The sequence below is a fragment of the Electrophorus electricus genome, chromosome 16 (genome assembly GCF_013358815.1).
Source record: "Electrophorus electricus isolate fEleEle1 chromosome 16, fEleEle1.pri, whole genome shotgun sequence".
Lineage (NCBI taxonomy): Eukaryota > Metazoa > Chordata > Actinopteri > Gymnotiformes > Gymnotidae > Electrophorus > Electrophorus electricus.
The window spans coordinates 3,492,560-3,512,421 of NC_049550.1; the positions used below are offsets into that span (position 1 = coordinate 3,492,560).

The following is a 19,862-nucleotide window of genomic DNA, read 5'->3' on the forward strand; positions in this document are numbered from 1 at the left end:
TTCCTCTTCCTCTTCATCTTCTGCTCTCCAGCATTCAGAAACCTTGTTGATAAATACTACCTGCTGTGCAAATCCATGGGTATGCATATTCATATGTACATATTCTTAACCAGAACATAACCTCTCCCACACTTTTGAAGAGGGAAGCACCCACCAGAAAATAAATATCAGTCACACCCAAAGATGGGACCCAGTACAGCTGTGTGCTGGGTTTAGGACAATGTATGGCAGCACCCAACAACTCTATCAAATTTCTCTGCACTGAACAGTGATGAGTGTAATGTACAGAAGACATAACGATAATCAAAAAACACCCATGAATTCATCAAAACACTTTGCTGTATACTCCTACATTATTGATATACTCCTACATTATTGATATGCTGCTGAGAGTTTGCTGAATATTTATTTAATCTAAAAATGACCACTTAAATTAGTGCCATCAAATTAATGACATTAATGTTGTTCAGAACATTAAATGTTTCATAAGAAAAACGGCTCATGAATCAAATTACATTTTGTTCACTCAAATAGCAGACTTGTAAACATATAACCATGAACAGACGAAAAAAAAAAATTCAGTATCACTACAAACCTGTAATATGAAACCCCGAGAAAGTTCTAATATTCAAAATATCTATAGGAAAAGCACAGTTTAACTGTAAGGATTATGAGCCAAATGCATATCTTTCTCATGTAACCTTATTCAGTAGTTGTCAAGGTAGGTGGATCAGAAGTAAGATTGTAAACATTACTCTTTTTAATTACAGTGTGTAGAAGGACATTTAGTGTTTCTCAAGATCACAGACATTGCACCTTTCAACCTTGTTTTGTCTCCTGTACTCTTGTCATTTGCGGGCTCTGTCATGGTTGGCCGAGAACCAATCACACGTCTCCTTCACAGCTGAAGAAAGACAGCAGAAGGTGTTATCATGAGTACTGTGAGTATCTGAAGTTAGATATTTTGTGTGCGTTTGGTAGGATTGGAGATGTTTACCTGTGCGGAAGGGCGTGAAGGTGAAGTCGGGACGGTATCGGCGGAGTTTAGCATTGCTTGCCGTTTTCTTCATTTGACCATCGGACTTGCTGGTGTCGTACTGAACAAAGGAAGTCAAGAACAAACTGCCTGTACTCTTTTTATGAGAATCAAACTTCCACAACAGAGTACGAACCTTCCGACACTGCCCATTTCACTAGTATATACATATGTTGTATACATAATACATAAAAATTACAAGAGGAAACAAATGCACTGTATTACACTGCATTCTCTTTACTTCATTACAACAGAAGACTCTAGTCCTCCACTTAATGTAGACATACTGTTGTAGCACTGCTACCAGTACTTTTCCTATTTTGAAACATCTCATTTCTATTCATTTATGAAGACCTTGATGATTACTAGCTAAATTAATCAGGAGGATCCATGGAAATCAGTCAGAAATGTATTCACTCATTGTTTGGCATATTGCTATTTGCTGTAGTAGCAGTTGGGGAAAATTCTTCACTGATTTATGTGTGAGTATGCCTGAAAGGATACAACCACAGGTCCTGTAAACTCAAAGGCTTCAACAATCGCATCAGTAACATCCTTAATGGTAATTTCATCCTCCTCTCCAACTGAAACAGAATGTGTGATTTAGAGAGAAAATACACGGAGAGATTTAATTAAAATATTGCTGAATTGTGTCATGTGGAGAGATTGACCACCTGATAATATGATGGGCTCCACCTCGTCATATTCTCTCAGCACCCACAGGTAGAGGCGAGCCAGATCCAGGGAGTAGATGAACTGCCGAAGGCCACTCCCAGAGCCACACACCTCTAAAGGTGTCCCAGTCACTAACATACACATGAATGCACAAGCTAAGCATTCTAATTTTTAACCCACTTTTATTGTTTAAAGAACACAATAAAACCATACATAAACTCGAGTTTCAAATAAATCTCCATTGTCAGAAATGCATAGCTGGAGATCAGTAATAAGGAGACAACCAGAATAAATATTTTTTAAAGTTTTCGTTCCTATTTTTAATATAATACATACTTTTAATTTCTAAAATGTAAGGAAATGTGGTAAGTGGTAAGAAACTTTTAATTTTTCATTTTTAGCTATTTCACTTTATTCATGCTCATTAATTTTGGACTAGCTCTGAAGCAACTCTAGCATCTCACAATCCTGGAAAACATTACAGATTGGTAATTTATCCTCTCTACAAACTGAAGTGAAATCTTCACACAATGTAAAAGAGCAGGCATTTTCAAATGGCGGAAAAAAGAAAACTATAAAAACTGAGATATGATGTTTTCATCTGAAAACAATGATATAATAATGATAATGTGTTATGCTACACTGGTTTAGTCCTGAGGCATCAAAGAAAATAGAAGACTGAAAGCAGTTTCATTTCATCTTATTCATATAAATTTTAAGCAGATTTCTAAATTAATTCACTTTGCAAGTTAAAATTACATATTTATCCTGTAATGTGGCTACTATATTAATTAGTATAGAGAGTGTCGAGGGGGTGCCTGTGTGTGTGTATTCCCTACGTTTTGCTTTGTAGGCCTTGTGGACAAGTGCTGGCAGAACATGGCCATCTTCTATGCTGAAGTTGTCATGGGGACCGAATATATTTGTGGGGATTATAGCAGTGTACCTCCGTCCATACTGCTGAAAACAAGCTCTGCAACACATCAGTGTTCCCCAAACACATTAGAATACAGCACATTATCAAAAGCAAATAGACTGCAGAGATCCCTGACTGCAATCCTAAATAGTAGTAGCATAATTGCATTTGTAATCATAAGAAAAGTGTGTTGTATAAGGATTGATCGTAGGAAGTATCATTCTGGATTCCTTCAGATAACAGGTTGACAGCCCTGCTATAAACAAACTAGTACCTAGTAACCACTGATCATAGGGAGACAGGAGTGTCTGTATACAACTACTCACCTGTTGTGGACATCAACCATCCGTTTGGCATAAGCATAACCGGAGTTAGACCAATGAGGAGGACCATTGTGGATCTGAGGGAGAATGATGAACATGAACAGTTGGGTGTATTATATATTTTTTTGGGTTTTTTTTGTGGGTTTGCTAGGTGAACACTGCCATATGAGGTTGGGGGAAAAGGACGATGTTGAGGGTGTGTACCATGGTCTCATCAATGGGGTAGGTGGTTTTGTCTGGGAAGATGCACGTGGACAGACAGGAGACGACTTTGACCACACCAAATTCATGAGCTGTGTGCAGAACATTATCATTGATGGCCACATTTTGTCTCTGAAAAATGAAAATGCAGTCAAAACACACTAAACAAAATAATTTGTATATTTGCCTATATAAGTTTATGTGTGCAGTGTGTTACCCAGAAATCCAGGTTCTGTCTCAAGTGCCGGAAGAGGCCACCCACCATGGCCGCAAGATGGATTACATGCGTGGGACGATGTTTTTCGAAAATAGCCCTCGTCTGAGCCGCATTTCTAAAACAAGAGACAGCAATGTACCACTCTGAGAAAACCTCCAGTTTTCATCACAGGGACACACCACAAGCCACTCAATAGAGACAATAAAATATCAATGTGCCTAGATTTAAATTAATTCCATTAACACTTAGTTAGGGATGATTCTAATTGGAAATTTGATTCCAACTCATTGTTGTTGGAAGTGAATGTGGCATCAGTTTTAAGATAGTTCAACTGCTCCAAAAAGGAGAATACTGCAACCTGAAGACCTGTTTCACCGGGACCAATCAGTTCTTGGTACAATGAAGTTTTGTCTGCACAAACCATTTTATAAATGTCTCAGTAGCTATCAGTGTCATTATAACTAGAGCCACTTGCTTTTCAATATGAAAATACAACAATATAAAATTATTATTCCATACAGTATCTAAATTAACCAACGATCAGGACAAAAATAGATCTGATTATTCCAGTTTTATTAGTAGAAATTAGAAATTAGAGATCATATGAATCATAATTCACCAACAGCTACAGCTCCAGTTTACCAGCAGCTCCCAAGCAATTGTTAGGCACTCCTTTAAGAGAAAAGCATCTGGATCCCTGGATCTCTCTGATTATCCCAGTTTTGACCTTAAAATAAACCATTCCGCAGCAGTTCTGCATTTTTAAGGAATAACAAGCACTGTTTCAGTCTGTATTTCTTTGTGAGAGACTTTGAAAATTGGTGTCACAGGAGAAGAACTGCAGAAAAAGTGAAGGAAGTAAACACCAGTTTAAGGCACAACACACACCAGCTGAAGGAAGTGTTGTGAAAGCAAATCTAAGAACAAAAGTGATAAAACAACATAACCAAAATTCCATGTGCTCTGTCATCACATTATTCTAACGTCTACAGGCAGGGGGACAGTACCCTGACATTGGACTTATGCAATGACTGCAGCAACTCCTATTTCTCTGCAACAGGTTTTCACCCCCAGGTCCTTACTGTTCTCCACAGCTGCTACTCCACTAGCTGATCAGGGGGCTGAGCCAAAACTCCAGCTCACGTTCTCCGAGTTCTTTCCCTTTAGACAAATTTACATTTATTCCTGAAACTGCAATCAAACTAACTGAACCTTATGGTTTGTTGTATTAAGAATTATTGGAAAATCAGTTTGTGAAGCTAAATTGATTGCTTTTAACTAAAGTGAAAAGTGTTGTTAACTGAACGGTTTATTGTTTTAATGATTCATAAATTTAAGAAACTGAGACTCACGTTAGGTCGGCATCTTTGGAGGACAGGAAGATCCACTCCTCTCCTTCTCTAGCACCCCCTTCCTCTATCACTATTCGCTCGATGGCCTTCCCCACCAGACCGCTGCCTCCTGTCACCAGCACACGCTTTGGATCCACTTTTACTTCCATCTGCTGGGCAAAGATGGAGAAGCAGCTGCTTGTCAGCAACAACTAACAATGCAAAGTACAGCATGAGAGTAACCCGAGATGCATTAACAAGCAGTTACTGAAAGAAGGATACATGCAACTTTAATCCTGACCCCTCCTGCAGCACAGTGAGGCATACTAAGCAATGCAAAAAAATCTAGTTTAGTTTGTCAGTGGGTACTGTAAACAAGATGTTTTTGTCAGTGAGATAAGGAAGGAATGAAAGAAATGATAAACCAGCCTCCTCTGGTGATCTAGGTAGGCTTACTTCTTTTGTATCAGTACAGGGAAGAATTTATTTATTTGTAGTACCCATAAAATTTGTACATGTATGAAATGGGGAAAAAAGTTCGTTCAGCTTATCTATGACATAGAGCCTTTGTCACTGAAGGTCTGTTGTAACTATAGCTAATGTGCTAGTTAATGGGTGCACTCTGACATTTTATAACAACCTAGGGAAAAGTTATATTTGCGATTACCACACTTTTATCACAGATAGGCTATATGATAAAGAATGAACAACTGACCTATTAATGCTCTCCATTCTTGCATATTTACCATTACTAGGTTGTACAAAATCCCATTTAACATGTCTAAATACCTAGTAATTGTCTAAATACCTAGCAATACCAAAATGAAGCACATCAGAAAATGTGGAAAGTGAGCCACCAGGAACACAACCGTATAACAGGAACCGTATAACACAAAAAACAATGAAAACCACAGTGTGAGGGGGCAGACCATGACACGATTAAATAAACAAATTAATTTTGTAGTTATTTGGAGATGATTTTAATTATTACATTTTTTACACTTTAAAAAAATGTATTTTACAATTTTTAAAATTCATTCGTTTCACTCCATAATTAGATCTAGGTCTACTTTTCCATAAACGTATTTTACTTAAGTTATTTAGTTAATAATTGTATAGTTATTTTAGTAGTTGTTTTAGTTAATTTAGTTAATTATTTATTTACACATCTATTTTAGATGATAATATGAAGTCTGAACTAAATCTGTCTATAGTTTAACAGTGTTAAACAGTGGAGGAGGGGTGCCAAGCAACTCTATAGATAATACATGGGATGGCCAGAGGGAGACATTCCAGTTGCGACATGGATAAGGGTAAACTTTCCTGCTTTTCCAAATAGTATCCACGCTTAAAGCTGTTAGTGTTCAATGCAGCAATCGACCATTGCTCAACATGTATAAACACGAAACTAATACCTAAACTAACATTTAAAACCTCTGAGATCACTGGTAAAATCCAACAAAAATAACAAAACACAGGTTGAAGTATGTTTTCATGTAGCCTATGTTTCATGTTACTGTGCCATTGCATATTTCAAGAAATTGCAAAGATATGTTACAGTCGTTACACTGGTTTTGAGGATAGACATCAGGTAGATACTCTCTTTAGATAACACATGCATGCCATTGTGGGAACATTGCCATAGTGAAATGGGTGAGGGGTAAACTTTCCTGTTCTGACATATAACAAGAACAATGCAATAGTACAACGCTTAGAGCTATTAGTGCTCAGTGCAGCAATAGACCATTATTCATCATGTCTAAACTCATAACTAAGAGGTAAACTAACATTTAAAACCATCAAGATCACTGGTAAAAATTAACAAAAATAGCAAGACACACGTTTCAAGTATGTTTTCATGTATCTTATGTTTCATGCTACTCTGCCATTGCATATTTCAAGGAATAGCAAAGAAATGTTCCAGATAGGTAATTTTCAGTGGTTACATATTTAATAACCAGTCTTTTAATCTTGCTTCTTGGCATATAAAACAGGAGGCGCACATACACACTGCTTGTATTTCCCATAACAGAGATTGCATATACCTTTGTAGTGATGATGCCAACATCTGAGTACCTTAATTACAGCTGATATGTTTATAACTGTAAACTCACAACAGTTCATCAACACAAAATGTTGGTGGAAAAACAGAGAAGCACAATCAGTGGCAGACTGATACGGCTCTGCAAACAACTGTCAATTAACAAAGTTGAGGGATACATAAAGGTAATCAATAACTTATCTCGTTGATCATTATACATGCTTATATTTCAAATTAAACACAAATGTGTTGCTAAGTGATAAGATGTAACAATGTACATTCATGAAGCATTCCTGAAGAAAATTAATGCGATAATTTATGGAACAATTTAAAAACCTGAAATGTGTCATTCTGGAGGAAATATGAGTTGAAGGCCAGATTACATGGGTTCCCAGCCTCATCAACACCAATAATCTCCTCATAATTATAAGGATTTAAAAATGTGCTTAATACATCAAATAAGATTTACACTGCTTGTGAAACTTAAAAAGTAATTGAAATGTTTTTTTAAACGGTAAACGGTTAATGACTACATTAAATATTGAATAAACTAAGATGATAAAAAGGAAGTTTTACCTTTTTTTGTCAGTAAATAATTCTTCAATGAGAACACCAACAAATTCCCCTAGGAGTCCTCTTATAATTTAGCAAACTATTATAATAAAGCCACAAAAAAGTTTTAAAATTTTATCTTAGAACTCTCACACCAACACACCACTACATTGGCCTGGAGTAAATGACAAACTCAGAAATTGTGGATCAGGCAGTCTAGGGGAGGGGTGAAATCCTGTTGATCCTGTATTTCTCAATGACACCAGTTTACACTGAACACAATGGAATGATGAGGAGAAAGGTGGTATGGAAAGGAATCCTTGTGTGAAAATGTGAGCATGACTAACAAACTTCACCATTAGGAAGATATTTGGAGAATAGTGAATAATGAAATAAATATTTAATTATACAATTATTCATAATTAGGAAATAATTTTTCTCATATTTTAACAACATTTAGCACTTTTCTGTGTTCTGTGTTCAATATTTTAACATTTTAAACCATTTTACTGCATGTGTTGATTTTCATTTGCATGTGTCACAGTGGGCCGAGCACCCAGAGAGAGGGACAACTCCCACACACACACCACACATGCTACTGTCCCAATCACTTATTGCTCATACACTCTTGTTAACTGGTTCAAGATAGCATCAATGAATGACAAATTACTTTCACACACCTACATATAACCAGTTATTCTACCTGATTTGAAGGGATTCTTTTTTGGGGGTGAATCTCCTGTTAATTGGTTTGAGAAAAAAAAAAAAAACACTTTTGCAAAACGTATGTTGATGTTAATTACATATTCAGAATCATCACAACTCCCGTGAAATTTCAATAACCAACTTACTTTCTCCTTTTAATGGCTATGAGAGTCTCACCTCTTATTCTAGGTAAAGTGATCTGCAGTTTCAAAGTTTCGCACTCATTATCGTTTGTCCACTAACATCGTTTGAAATATCAGAAAAAAATACCCAGCACTCGAACATTTCCGAGAACACTGATTATGTTCCGATTACAACTCCAAAACATTTTCAACATTAAAGAAACTTTAATATTTGTTTTATGAAGTTCACCAAAACAATTCATTTCAATATGTCCTTAATTTTACATCTGTATCTCCTACCTGTGTGTGTTATGCGGTACGTGCGGGCACGTTCGGAGCAGTTATGTAGGAGCGTTCGAATGCACGCGAGTCAAAGCTTTTACTAACTGAACTACCAGCAAATTGTGTCGCGTTAAACTTTAGCTATATAATCTTTCTAAAGCTTTATAAAAGCGAAATATTTGTGATTAGAACTTGGTCTAATTGTTGTATCCTGTTATATTTGCTATGTACATTTTAATTGGTTTTGTTTGGGGAATGGATAGACTAATTTTAGTTCGTCGCTCAGAAAACTCCCAATGTAGGTATACCTATGGCCTTTACCGAGGTCAAGATATCCTCGCTTTAGCGATTCGCGGTCAAGTCATCCGCGCTTTAAATCCGAAAACGCCTATATGCGCAATTTTACGGTATTTCGCTTCTCATTGCAAACTAACGCTCCCTAAGTAAAGAGAAACAAACGTTCGTATATTTCGAAGAGCTATTTATAATCTTTTAAAAAATATTTGGTAATATAAAAGTTGCAAGATTATCATAATATCTATTGTGCAATATTGTGATTTAACAGTGCTGCTCACCGCAAACAAGCAAAGAGGACAGAGACTTTCGTATTATTTGAAGAGATTTGGTGGAGACACACACTTTTACTGCATTTTAAAAATGCACAATATAGTTTAATTTATTGAACTTGTTTACTTTCATCATTACATTAATCACAATCGATAATACATTTAAACAGTTTAATAAGCATTGTGCAAAATAGGTTTTCTATATAATATTTCTCAGACGTTTATACTATTGCGTAGAATTTAAGATTCACGACACAGGACATTGGTTTCAAACCTGACACTTAATCTCTTTATCTCTCTCTCTGGATTCAGATCATTCAAAAAAAGTGAATAAAAATTAGAAATCTATTTCCTAAAATTCTGCACTATTAATCTCATATATTATACATAATAAACACAATAGTATTTATAAAATATACTAAAACCTATTCAATTATATATACACATCCACATAATAATAATAATAATAATAATAATAAAATATAACTTCACTATTATATTATACTGATATTTGCAGTGAAAATAACTTTCTGATTAATTTCTTCGTAATTCTGACGTCAACAAAATAACATCTGCCACAATTATTGAGGCATACAATTTTCATGCAAAAGAAACCAAATGGCTTTTGTCATTTGGATTACATATCAAGTACATTTAAGTGGCAGAAACTAGCTAATGGTTAAAAATATGGCAATGGGAGCACTCACCTGGATACAGAGAATTAAAACAAAACAAAAGTGAATAAAAGATTCTTCAAATTCTTAACACATTAAGTTAAAAATAAAATGAATGTTCGGAATGAGATTTCTCAGACTAAAGGTTAAGATATTAGCCTGCTAACGGGAACATAAGATAGCTTTGCCCATGAATAAAAGCTACTTTAACTTCTCAAAACATTTGGATCGAATTATATTTGGGTAGATTATTATACCATTTGTGATATGTACATTAATCACTAATCAATCATTTAACAAGACAGAACCGAGTGTTATGTACCACTCTCATCTGGCTTGGCCACAGACTGAGGAAAAAAATCGTGTTATAAAATAATTATGCAACCAAACTATGGGTGCCCAGAAATGACAAAATGCATCTGTACTCCCCTTGGCCATAGAAACAAACAAGATAGCATAATAAAAAAAGAAGGCTTTCCAATGACATTAAGTATTAAAACAACAACATAATATAATATAATATAATATATGAAATAATAATATTATTATAAATAATATTTCTATATCTGTTACATTTACACAATAATATTTTTCATATATGCTGTAGTGTACCATTACAGTAAACCCCCCCCCCCCCCCCCCCGCGCTGACATGTCCACCATCGGGACTGTGAACCCCAGGCCACCATGGTAACCGCAAGCCTGGTGCATGCACAGTGAAAGACAGGCTGGGAGCCACCCCCAAGGGAGATGTCATGAATGAGGGGGAAAGGTGGAGTTCATAACGCTCCATGGTGGGTCTGACAGGACCAAAGGTGCGGCAACGTTCAGCAACAGCAGCAGCCTTAACAGGGGCGGAAGTGCAGCAGAGATGGTTCCAGAAGCGTGGTGGAGATCAGCAGCGGCAGCAACTTCAACAGGACCAGAAGCACTGCAGCGATCAGCAACGCCAGCAGCCTCAGCAGGACCCAGCCAAGACACACAGTCTGGCGCACCCACAGAGACAGTGGCCACAAACAGAGACAAATGAGGTAGTGCACCCACAGACACAGTAGGCACACAAACACAAGTGTCCACCCTCCCAGCCCTCCCTGTTCTTCATACATACATGTCCCTGGCCCTGAAGGACACACAAAGGTCTGCCTTGAATCCAGACATGCCGAGACAGACTTTTCCCCCACACGTCACAAGCCACCCAGGGAGAGCCCATCATGGAGGTGAAGCCCTTGAGGCAGTCCTATTCCTCGGCTTTGGATGGATCCACCACGTACTCATAACCCACACCTGGAATAGAGAGAGAAGAAATTAAGGAAGCAACAGCAGGAAACACAGCCACTAGACCACACACATAGTGGTCCCAGTGGAGCCAGTTTGCATCCTATGAGCCCAGCCTGGGAGCCCTCCACACTAGACGTGACAAATCCTCTACCTTAGTAGCATGCTTCCTCTTGGAGCATGCTCAGCCATGGGCGCACCCCCTTGGAGTAGTCCTAGTGCTGAGTGCATTGGCATCCTGTGGAGGTTGGTCATTCTGTGACCCAAGTGCCACAGAGCAGGAGTTTCTTGACACAGACAGACATTTATTAACAAGACAAAACAGAAACGGTAATGGTAATGGCTTTCACATAAAACAAACCAGTACACCATGATAAAGATGATGAATGATAAACACAATAACGCAAGCACAAGTAGAACAGCAAATATGGGCATGGAACAATGAACATGCACACTTACACCTTCAATGACCAACCCACTCTACACACACAGGGTTTTAAATACATACAGCGACATGTGAACAAGGTGCAAGAGGGGCATTGCTACAAACAAGTGCAGCATTTGACACTAAAGATGAAAATAATTTACTAGATAAACTCAAAAATGTTGTTGGTTTAAATCTTATCTAGCCGGTTGCTACCAGTTTGTTAACAAGGTTAGCTCTGGTGTCCAACAAGGATCTGTTCTAGGGCCTTTGCTTTTTTTCTTTATATATGCTACCTCTAGGTGACATTATAACATAGTACATAATCACTGTGCTAGTATGCTGTATGCTGATGATACTCAGTTAAATGCAGATGCAGATGTCTCAGCCAAACCAGAGGACATATGTCAGTTTAGTATTATTGAGGAATACATAAAGGACGTCAGACACTGTATGTTGAGAAACTTTCTCTCGCTTAATCCTGGAAAAACAAATGTGCGTCTATTAGGCCCAGAGACAGCTAGGTCCTCATCTCTAATTACATAATTCCATAATTACCTCAATGGTCTCTCAATCACATCTTCTCTAATAGTTAAAGATCTTGGAGTGATTATAGAACCCAGTCTCTTGTTCGAAGCTCATGTAATTAATTGAACTGCCTTTCTCTATCTCAGGACCAATGCAAAGATTAGGAACATGCTCTCCTCACATGATGCAGAAAAGCTAGTTGATGCATTTATCACTTCAAAATTGGACTACTGTCATGCCTTACTATCTGGCTGTACAACTAAGTGCCTAAACAAGCTCCAGCTAGGTCAAAATGCAGCAGCCAGAGTTCTTACGAGAACTAGAAAATGTTATCACATCTCTCCTATCTTAGCTACTTTACATTGGCTCCCAGTAAAATATTGTATTGATTATAAAATATTTCTAATGACCTACAAAGCACTGAATGGTGTTGCCCCACAGTACCTTACGACCCACCATGTCTGCTTAGATCAAAAGGCTTATTGTTGATACTGGTTTATTAGTTTTATGCAATATTTACTTTTATATGTCTATCATCTTCTCTTTCTCTGAATGACAAAAACATTTCATTTTTATATTACTGACTAATTAAAACTACTTTTAGCACAAGTACTATAATGTTCATTTTCTTTGAATCCTAACACAAAATATGCAAGCTTTTAGAGTCATCATAACAGCCTAACTTACAAGCCTTCAAATATTAAAAAGCCTGCTTTTTCTATAAACCATATTTATAAAATATCAGAGTACACACATTAACCTATTTCTGAACCCACTCCCCCTAGTGCGGGTCCATTCTGACATACTGAAATGAATCACTTAATAGCATCGAATATTCCATCCACATAAAATTTCTTAGAACTACCTGCATACAAGGTTTCACCTGTCTACATGCAACCATTCACCAGAAATCCCACACTTAATACATCATGTTTTTCCTCATTGTTTACACATCAATTAAGGCCTGCCCTTTTAAATGGCCTTTTAAAAAATATGTCCGGTATAAGACAACTTCAGATTTTGTCAAAGAAAATTCAATTACCATCAAAGCAATAGCATGAAACATTTAAACAGTATACAGAATATTAGTAAAGTTCTTTATATGCTTGCTCGAGTCTTTGAACAAAAATATGTATATTTCTTTTGTAACCTAGCACAAAATATGCAAGGCTTTACAACACAATGCACATTAGTCATGTAACGCTCACTCTGCTGAAAATGTAGACAGCTAACTTGCATTGTTTGGTCGCACACTGAGTGAGCGTGGGCACTGACCAAAGAATAGACCCCTGGATGCATCTCACCATTTCGGGTTCGCCTCATGGTTTCCTTTGCATTCGCAGTTGTTTCTGACTGGGATGCAGTTACAAGCAGCTGCTTCTCTTCCTTTGCCCAGCAGATGGAAGCGAAAATGGAGCCAAAGTGTGTGCTGGTGACAGGGGGCAGCGGTCTGGTGGGGAAGGCCATCGAGCGAATAGTGATAGAGGAAGGGGGTAGTAGAAAAGGAGAGGAGTGGATCTTTGTGTCCTCCAAAGATGCCGACCTAATGTGAGTCTCAGTTTCTCAAATTTAAGAATTATTAAAACAATAAACCGTTTAGTTAACAACACTTTTCATTTTAGTTACAAGCAATCAATTTAGCTTCACAAACTTATTTCTATAAGATAGATTAAATATTAGAGTTTATGATAAGAAATTTATAAATTTACACAGTACAATAAACAAAAATAGAAAATACTTTAAGGTATGCTTGTTTTATATATGTAGCTTATAGGCTGTCAAACATTTATAGTAAATTGTCAAAATGTCTTGGCTGGCACTCGAAATCTATTTCTATAGTTTATACTTTTATACACAATGGTAAAACAATAATTTAAAACAATGTTAACCCATGAGATAAATTGAATGGTTGGCATCCTGGAGTGTCATCCGTATGAGAAAGAGAAAGTTATGAAAACATATTTAGAAAGTATCATGTAGGGTCAGCATTCATTTTATTTTGGAAATGTTTCTTAATGTGCAGTTTCTTATAGGACTCAAATAACAAATTAGCATCAATGATAACACCAAGGACTTTTTAATTGCACAAAAACAAGCAAAAAAAATCTAGGGTTTAGGTTAAAAACCAGCAACATTATTTTAGCAGAATTAGTTTGCATCAGTTTTTTTGTTATTGTTGTTTTAAAGGGAGAATAAGGGGCTTTTTACTCTAAATGGATGATACACTGTAAAGGGAGAATGATCTATAACTTTGCATTGATTCTCTGCATTGATTCTGTGCTAAGATTCTTCTGGAAACCAGACTGAAACAGTGCTTGTTATTCCTTAAAAAAGCAGAACTGTTGTGGAATGTTTTATTTTAATAATAAAACTGAGATAATCAGAGAGATCCAGGGATCCAGATGTGTTTCTCTTAAGGAGTGCCTAACAATTAATTGGGAGCTGCTGGTGAACTGGAGCTGGAGCTATGTTCTGCAATTTGTTTTCCTCCTCCTTTGGTGCCTCCAGTCGTCCCTCGTTGTTGGTTGTCTTTTGTTGCAGTTCCTCGTTTTCCCTCTTGGCACTTTTGTTGTCCTGAGTCTTTCTTTGGGTTTGTTGCTGGTTCTTGTTCTGTGCTTCTGTTCCTGTTGCTCTGGTTTTTGTATATTCCTAATTCCGCTCTTGGTTCTTGTTTTGGTCCCTTTTTTTGTCTCTGGCTTTTGTATCTCCATTCTGCTCCATTTTGCTCCTTGTCCTGGTACCTGCTCCTGGTCGTGTTCCTTCTTTGGCTCCTGTCTGTTTCTGTGCCTTTTCCTAGTTCTGTTTTTGGCTTTTGGTGTTTTGGTTTTGCACTCCCTTGTGTTGCACGCTTTAGTGGGACCTGCTGACACATTTGGCCACCCTCCTGGCATCCCTGTTTCCATAGTTTCCCTGTCATGTCTGTTTTCCTTTACTTCCTTGTTCCGCCCTTCGTGTGTTCCTCGATTCCAGTCCTTGTTTTGATTTTCCCTATTCATATGTTCACCTGTGTCTGGTTAGTCCTTAGTTGTCTTGGTTATTTAAGCCCTGTGTTTTGTTTCCCATGTTGTCAGTTATTTTGGTAAGTTTGGTCATGTGCAGAGTCGTTGTTGTTGTCGTGCTTGTTTTGTTTTTTGCTAAGTTTGCATGTTAATTTGCCTCAGTGCTTTCCCCCGTGTCTCAGCTTCCTGGCCTCCTGTGTTTTGTTTCCCTCATTTATTAAAGAACCTCGTGCATTTGCATTCTGCCTATCGCCTTGTCCCTGCTAAAACGTTACAGTGTTTGACCCTATAATTCAGCCACTTTGTTATATATTTTTGTGATTGTGCCCCTATACTGTGTCTTTCCATTTGTTGTGTTCTATTTTGTTAGCTTAGTGCTGTTTCTAATGCTTTATGTTTAGTTTGTTGTTGTATCCATAAACATCTATTTTGTCTGAAACTTGGCTTGTCTCTGCATTATCCCTTGCCTAGTTGTCTATCTACTAATTACAAAATCTTTTTTTTCAGAAAATATTTCAAGATAACCACAGAGTGGATAATAAATTGAAATTAAAATGAAAGGTAAATGTGTACACTTTGGAACAGGCTTCCTCTTAATAGCAAACACTCTTTATAGTGTTTGCTATTAAGAGGAAGCCTGTTCCAAAGTGTACACATTTACCTTTCATTTTAATTTCAACACCATCTTTTCAAGACTTTGAACATCCTCTGAAAACAAAAGCACCTCTCTTCCTACATAAATCAAAAGGAAGGCAAGGGTTGTCTGTCCTTCTCTTAAGAGAAAAATACCCAAAGGCTTACTTGTTTCTGAGGGAAGAAAATGCACTTAATCTGTAAGGCATGTGTCCTCATTGCACACAATGAAAGAGTTGCCACTGTGGCCCATCCCAGAATGAATTCATAGCCATACTTCTACTAAATGCATGAAAGCATTCTTTGTTCTTAATAGAGAATTTTTCAGAAAAGTGTGAAAACATTTACAAGCACCTTGATCAATTTTTGCAAAAAATCCTCAAATAATTGCTTCCCATGGGCATAAAACCTATGTTTAATATAATTAACTGTTCATTCCAGTTACAGTTTGAACTCATTCCAGTTACAGTTTGATGGGTCAGTGCTGCCAGTAGCTGATCTTATGCAATAAAACAATGATTGGCTACTAGCTGGGCTGCCCCACGGAGGATCGGTTCCCTCCTGGGTCCTCCCTAGGTTTCTGCCACTGGTTTCTGCCACTGTCAGCCCTGGATTGCTCATTAGGGATCTGGAACCATACATTTCTAAAGCTGCATTGTGATATGTGTTGTAAAAAGTGCTATGTAAACAATTTTGCACTGCATACACAGTCAAATTTGGCATCAATGCTTGAAAATCATCATTATCATCATCATCTGTTTACTATAAACAGCACAGACTCTTGTATATGTTCCAGAGTCTTTAACACCTCTTTTGTACAAATAATGCTTCTCTTCAAATCTGCAAGGGTTGAATTTGATGAAACAAGTTAACCAACAAATTTAAACTATCTAGTCACTGTTGCAACTTCTTGAATTATGGGAGACCGACTTTAATAGTTCTTGATATCTCAAATCCTGTCAATTGCTGTGTTTTGGTCAAAATATTCTTCCAAGTATACACATAATCAAACATGAAAACCTGTAGAAGATCATGTATGCCTTTGTCTACTACTCAACTATAACAGCTTCATAGGCCAGCTTCATCATCACAACTTGATCTAGCTTCACTGGGAAACTGTATAGAGAAGATTAACAAAGAGCAAGAGTGGCTGGACTGAGCTGTGAGGGCAAAGATACTCACCAGCCAGTTTGTGTATCTAACTCTGCCTTGTTCTATATAAACCACATTTTTACCATTCAGGCTGAGCAGATGCTGGATTACTATTATGTGGCAAACCAACACAGCTACAAATCCCCCCTCTGCCCTGCCTTTGACAAAGGTGAACACACCCCCATTCTTCTTTAGACATAGACAAAACCACAAACAAGATAAACTGGTTCTTAGGACAATATTATCAAAGGAGTGAGGAGGCCCTCCTCATTTTTCAGGATTATTTCTATTCCACAGATTGTTAGTCGGGCAGTAGATTTGGACATTGATGTTTATATGTACTGTGACTGATTACATCAGTATGTGCACTGACAATATTGTCACACAAATCCTCATTAAATAGCAAGGTCCAATCCAGGTACAATCTTCTAAGGGCCAATAAGGTCCATCACGATGGCACTGATAGACTACAGGAACAAGATTGAGTCATACTACGTATTTCACTTGCTGTATCCTGAATGCATGTGGGATGGGGCAGTGGTAGCTTAGTGATTAAGGTACCTTGACTTGTAATCAGAAGGTTGCTGATTCACACCCCACCACTGCCAAGTTGCCACTGTTGGTCCCTCGAGTAAGGCCCTTAACCCTCAGTTACTCAAGTTGTAGTTGATTATAATTGTAAGTTGCTTTGGATAAAAGGGTCAGCTAAATGCCATAAAATGTAAATGTGCCAGTCAGCTGCTGATTAAACAGCCTACACAGTTGAGTTTAGAGTATTAGCAGTGTGTTGCAATGTGAGCAACCTTTGTCTCAACATCAGAAAAACAAAGGAGGGAGTGGTCACTCCCCCTGGTATTGGGATATTTTTTGGTCAGTTCAACTGGGTAGCTCTACAACATTGTTCTGGAATAAGACAAACACACAGAGAAGTAAAAGACAATTAACATATGTACAAAGTTCATAATACTCTATATCAAACAGGAACATATTTACAGCCACTCATGAATGTATTCAACCTTCTTGGAAGTCATTATATTTATCCATTTTGAGACACTTGCATTTATTGTCCTAATCAGCATTTTCTCTAGAATACTATTTTTATGTATTAAAAAGCCTAGTCCAAGTATTAATAGTTTACAACAAAAATACAAGTGATAAAGTGTTGTAGTAATACTGTAAATGTTGATTATCAAAGCAACTGAATACCTTTGCTGCTATTTGAAAACAAAGCCAAACCCAGTCTCCACATATAGAAGACAGACAGTAATATAATCCCTGAGCTCTTCAAATTTCCTGCAGTGTACACCAAATGTGAGATCAGCCTAGAGCTGAGGAAAATGATTGATAATAAATGAATAACATTAAAAAAAAAAGCTTTGGAGCTCAGGTCTCTAACCTCCATAACATACTTGGTGGTTTATCTGGCCTTTGACTCTGCAAATGGAGAAAAATAAATATCCTGCTAAAGCTATCTTGCAATCAAACTAAATGTAGAATAAAATTGTTTTTTACCATTACTTCACTAATGTTATCTTGTATTACAACATGTGTTTCATTGTTACTACAATGTGGAGTAATAATAACTATATTCTTTGACTGCTACCTTACATGGAATATAGTTTTACAGACTGTTTCTAAATATTTATTTCTAGTAACCTCATCATCATATTATGGGTCATAAACCATGACATCATGTGTCGAAGACAGAGGAAAGGCAGGACACATTTGTGGAGATGTGTAAGATTTACTGAGGGCCGTATTTTTTATCAATAATAAAATCCATGGTTGTTTGGCCAGGTATCAGAGACACAAATCTAGGTACATTGAAAAGGATGTAAAATAAAACACACAAAGAGAAACAAGGACATGAAAACAGCTCAGGTAATGAGAGCTACAATGGCAACAACAATAACAATCACAACGACCTGCTAACCAGATACGAGGGTATAAATATACAACCAAATCAGGGAAATCTATGTAAACTTTAATTATAATATGAACTTTAGTTTTGAAAACTCCAATTGTTTTGCCATGAAATATTCCTCATGTAAGATTGTAAGATGTAAGATTGCAAGATTGTAAAATTGTCTTACATCTAATCTGAGAAAATCTGAAAAATTAATAATGTGTACTTAATTACAGTTTTGATTGGAAATGAAATTAAATGAGGGTGGTTTATGACATTAGCCCAACACTGTGTGCTTATGTAAGGTAAAGGGAGACTAACCAGTGAAGAATTTGTTGTTTTTTTGTCATGATTTTATAAGTAAACAGGTGTAGCAAAGCCTACTATTTATTTAAGAGCCAGTGTGAATGTATTTGGTATATCCATTGTTAGGGTTTAACATGCAGGAGTAACTTGTAACAATTAAACAAAAGAAAGAAAAACACAGGCCATATGTTTCTAAAATATGTTTATTGAAATAAAAGAACAATCTAGAACAATGTCTCTCTCTCTCTCTGACTGACCATAACTCAAACCACTTTCTATTTGATTCAGGAATTTGTGTGCATGTGTGTGTAAATTGGTCCACTAGAACACCCTTAATGGTATGTATACTTAATGAACACTCTACTACAATGTACCCATGTAAAGAATGGATAGGTCTAATAAACAATGTCAGTGTATGTGTTTGTGTGTATGTTGTAATGGTTACAATGGTGACAAATGAATGATGGCAATCCTGGAGTGCAGGCTTGGTGTGCCCAGAGACTGCATAGGGCACATTTCACAGATCCTTTGGTTTGGAACTGTCAAACAGCTGCCAACACAGAAGTTTTCATCATTGGAGGAATCTCAAAATTCTCAGCATTACAGCAGTAGCTTTAAACTTTTTCTTGGTGGGCTTTCTCTCCTTTTTCTTTTGATTGGCTTTATTCTTTCCTAACATAGTCTTGCCAGGTAAGGAGAGTCACCAGGCAAGATGTTGGAGAATGCAGCTGGAAAGCACCAGATGTCAATGAGGTATGAATGGTGAATGACTTGCGAGGGGACATTGTCACACTCCTCAAAAATGTCAGGATTGGAGGGTCAAATGCCTGTGGATATGAAACCAGCTTGAATGTTTTTGGGTGTTGCAGCAACAGGCAGAGCAGGTTTTCACAGTACTTGGAACAAATATATCCTTATTGTCATGGTAGGATTTATCTTCATCCAGGCATCACTTGCAGTGTTCACCATTTTCTTAAATGGGCTGTAGACACCGGTCCA

The 19,862-nt window shown here is 37.1% G+C and overlaps 1 protein-coding gene across 1 annotated transcript; it reads right to left on the reverse strand.

Annotated features, from left to right (window-relative positions):
- Positions 1 to 465: 465 nt before the first annotated feature.
- LOC113590186 (GDP-L-fucose synthase-like) lies at positions 466 to 7,323 on the reverse strand. Its single transcript, XM_035534982.1, has 10 exons — positions 7,317 to 7,323; positions 4,721 to 4,869; positions 3,369 to 3,483; positions 3,155 to 3,283; positions 2,954 to 3,027; positions 2,551 to 2,684; positions 1,711 to 1,842; positions 1,541 to 1,620; positions 998 to 1,097; positions 466 to 904 (listed from the first exon to the last, which is right to left on the reverse strand). The coding sequence occupies exons 2-10, from the start codon at positions 4,867 to 4,869 to the stop codon at positions 849 to 851; spliced, it is 969 nt and encodes a 322-aa protein (XP_035390875.1). The 5' UTR covers positions 7,317 to 7,323; the 3' UTR covers positions 466 to 848.
- Positions 7,324 to 19,862: the final 12,539 nt, after the last annotated feature.

What these genes read in the sequence shown, in the direction of transcription:
- LOC113590186 (XM_035534982.1), bottom strand. Translation starts at nt 4,869, where the DNA reads ATGGAAGTAAAAGTGGATCCAAAGCGTGTGCTGGTGACAGGAGGCAGC. An exon ending in ACCCCATTGATGAGACCATG is followed by an intron (nt 3,028 to 3,154) that starts GTACACACCCTC and finishes ATTCTCCCTCAG; the next exon opens with ATCCACAATGGTCCTCCTCA. An exon ending in GGAGCCCATCATATTATCAG is followed by an intron (nt 1,621 to 1,710) that starts GTGGTCAATCTC and finishes ATTCTGTTTCAG; the next exon opens with TTGGAGAGGAGGATGAAATT.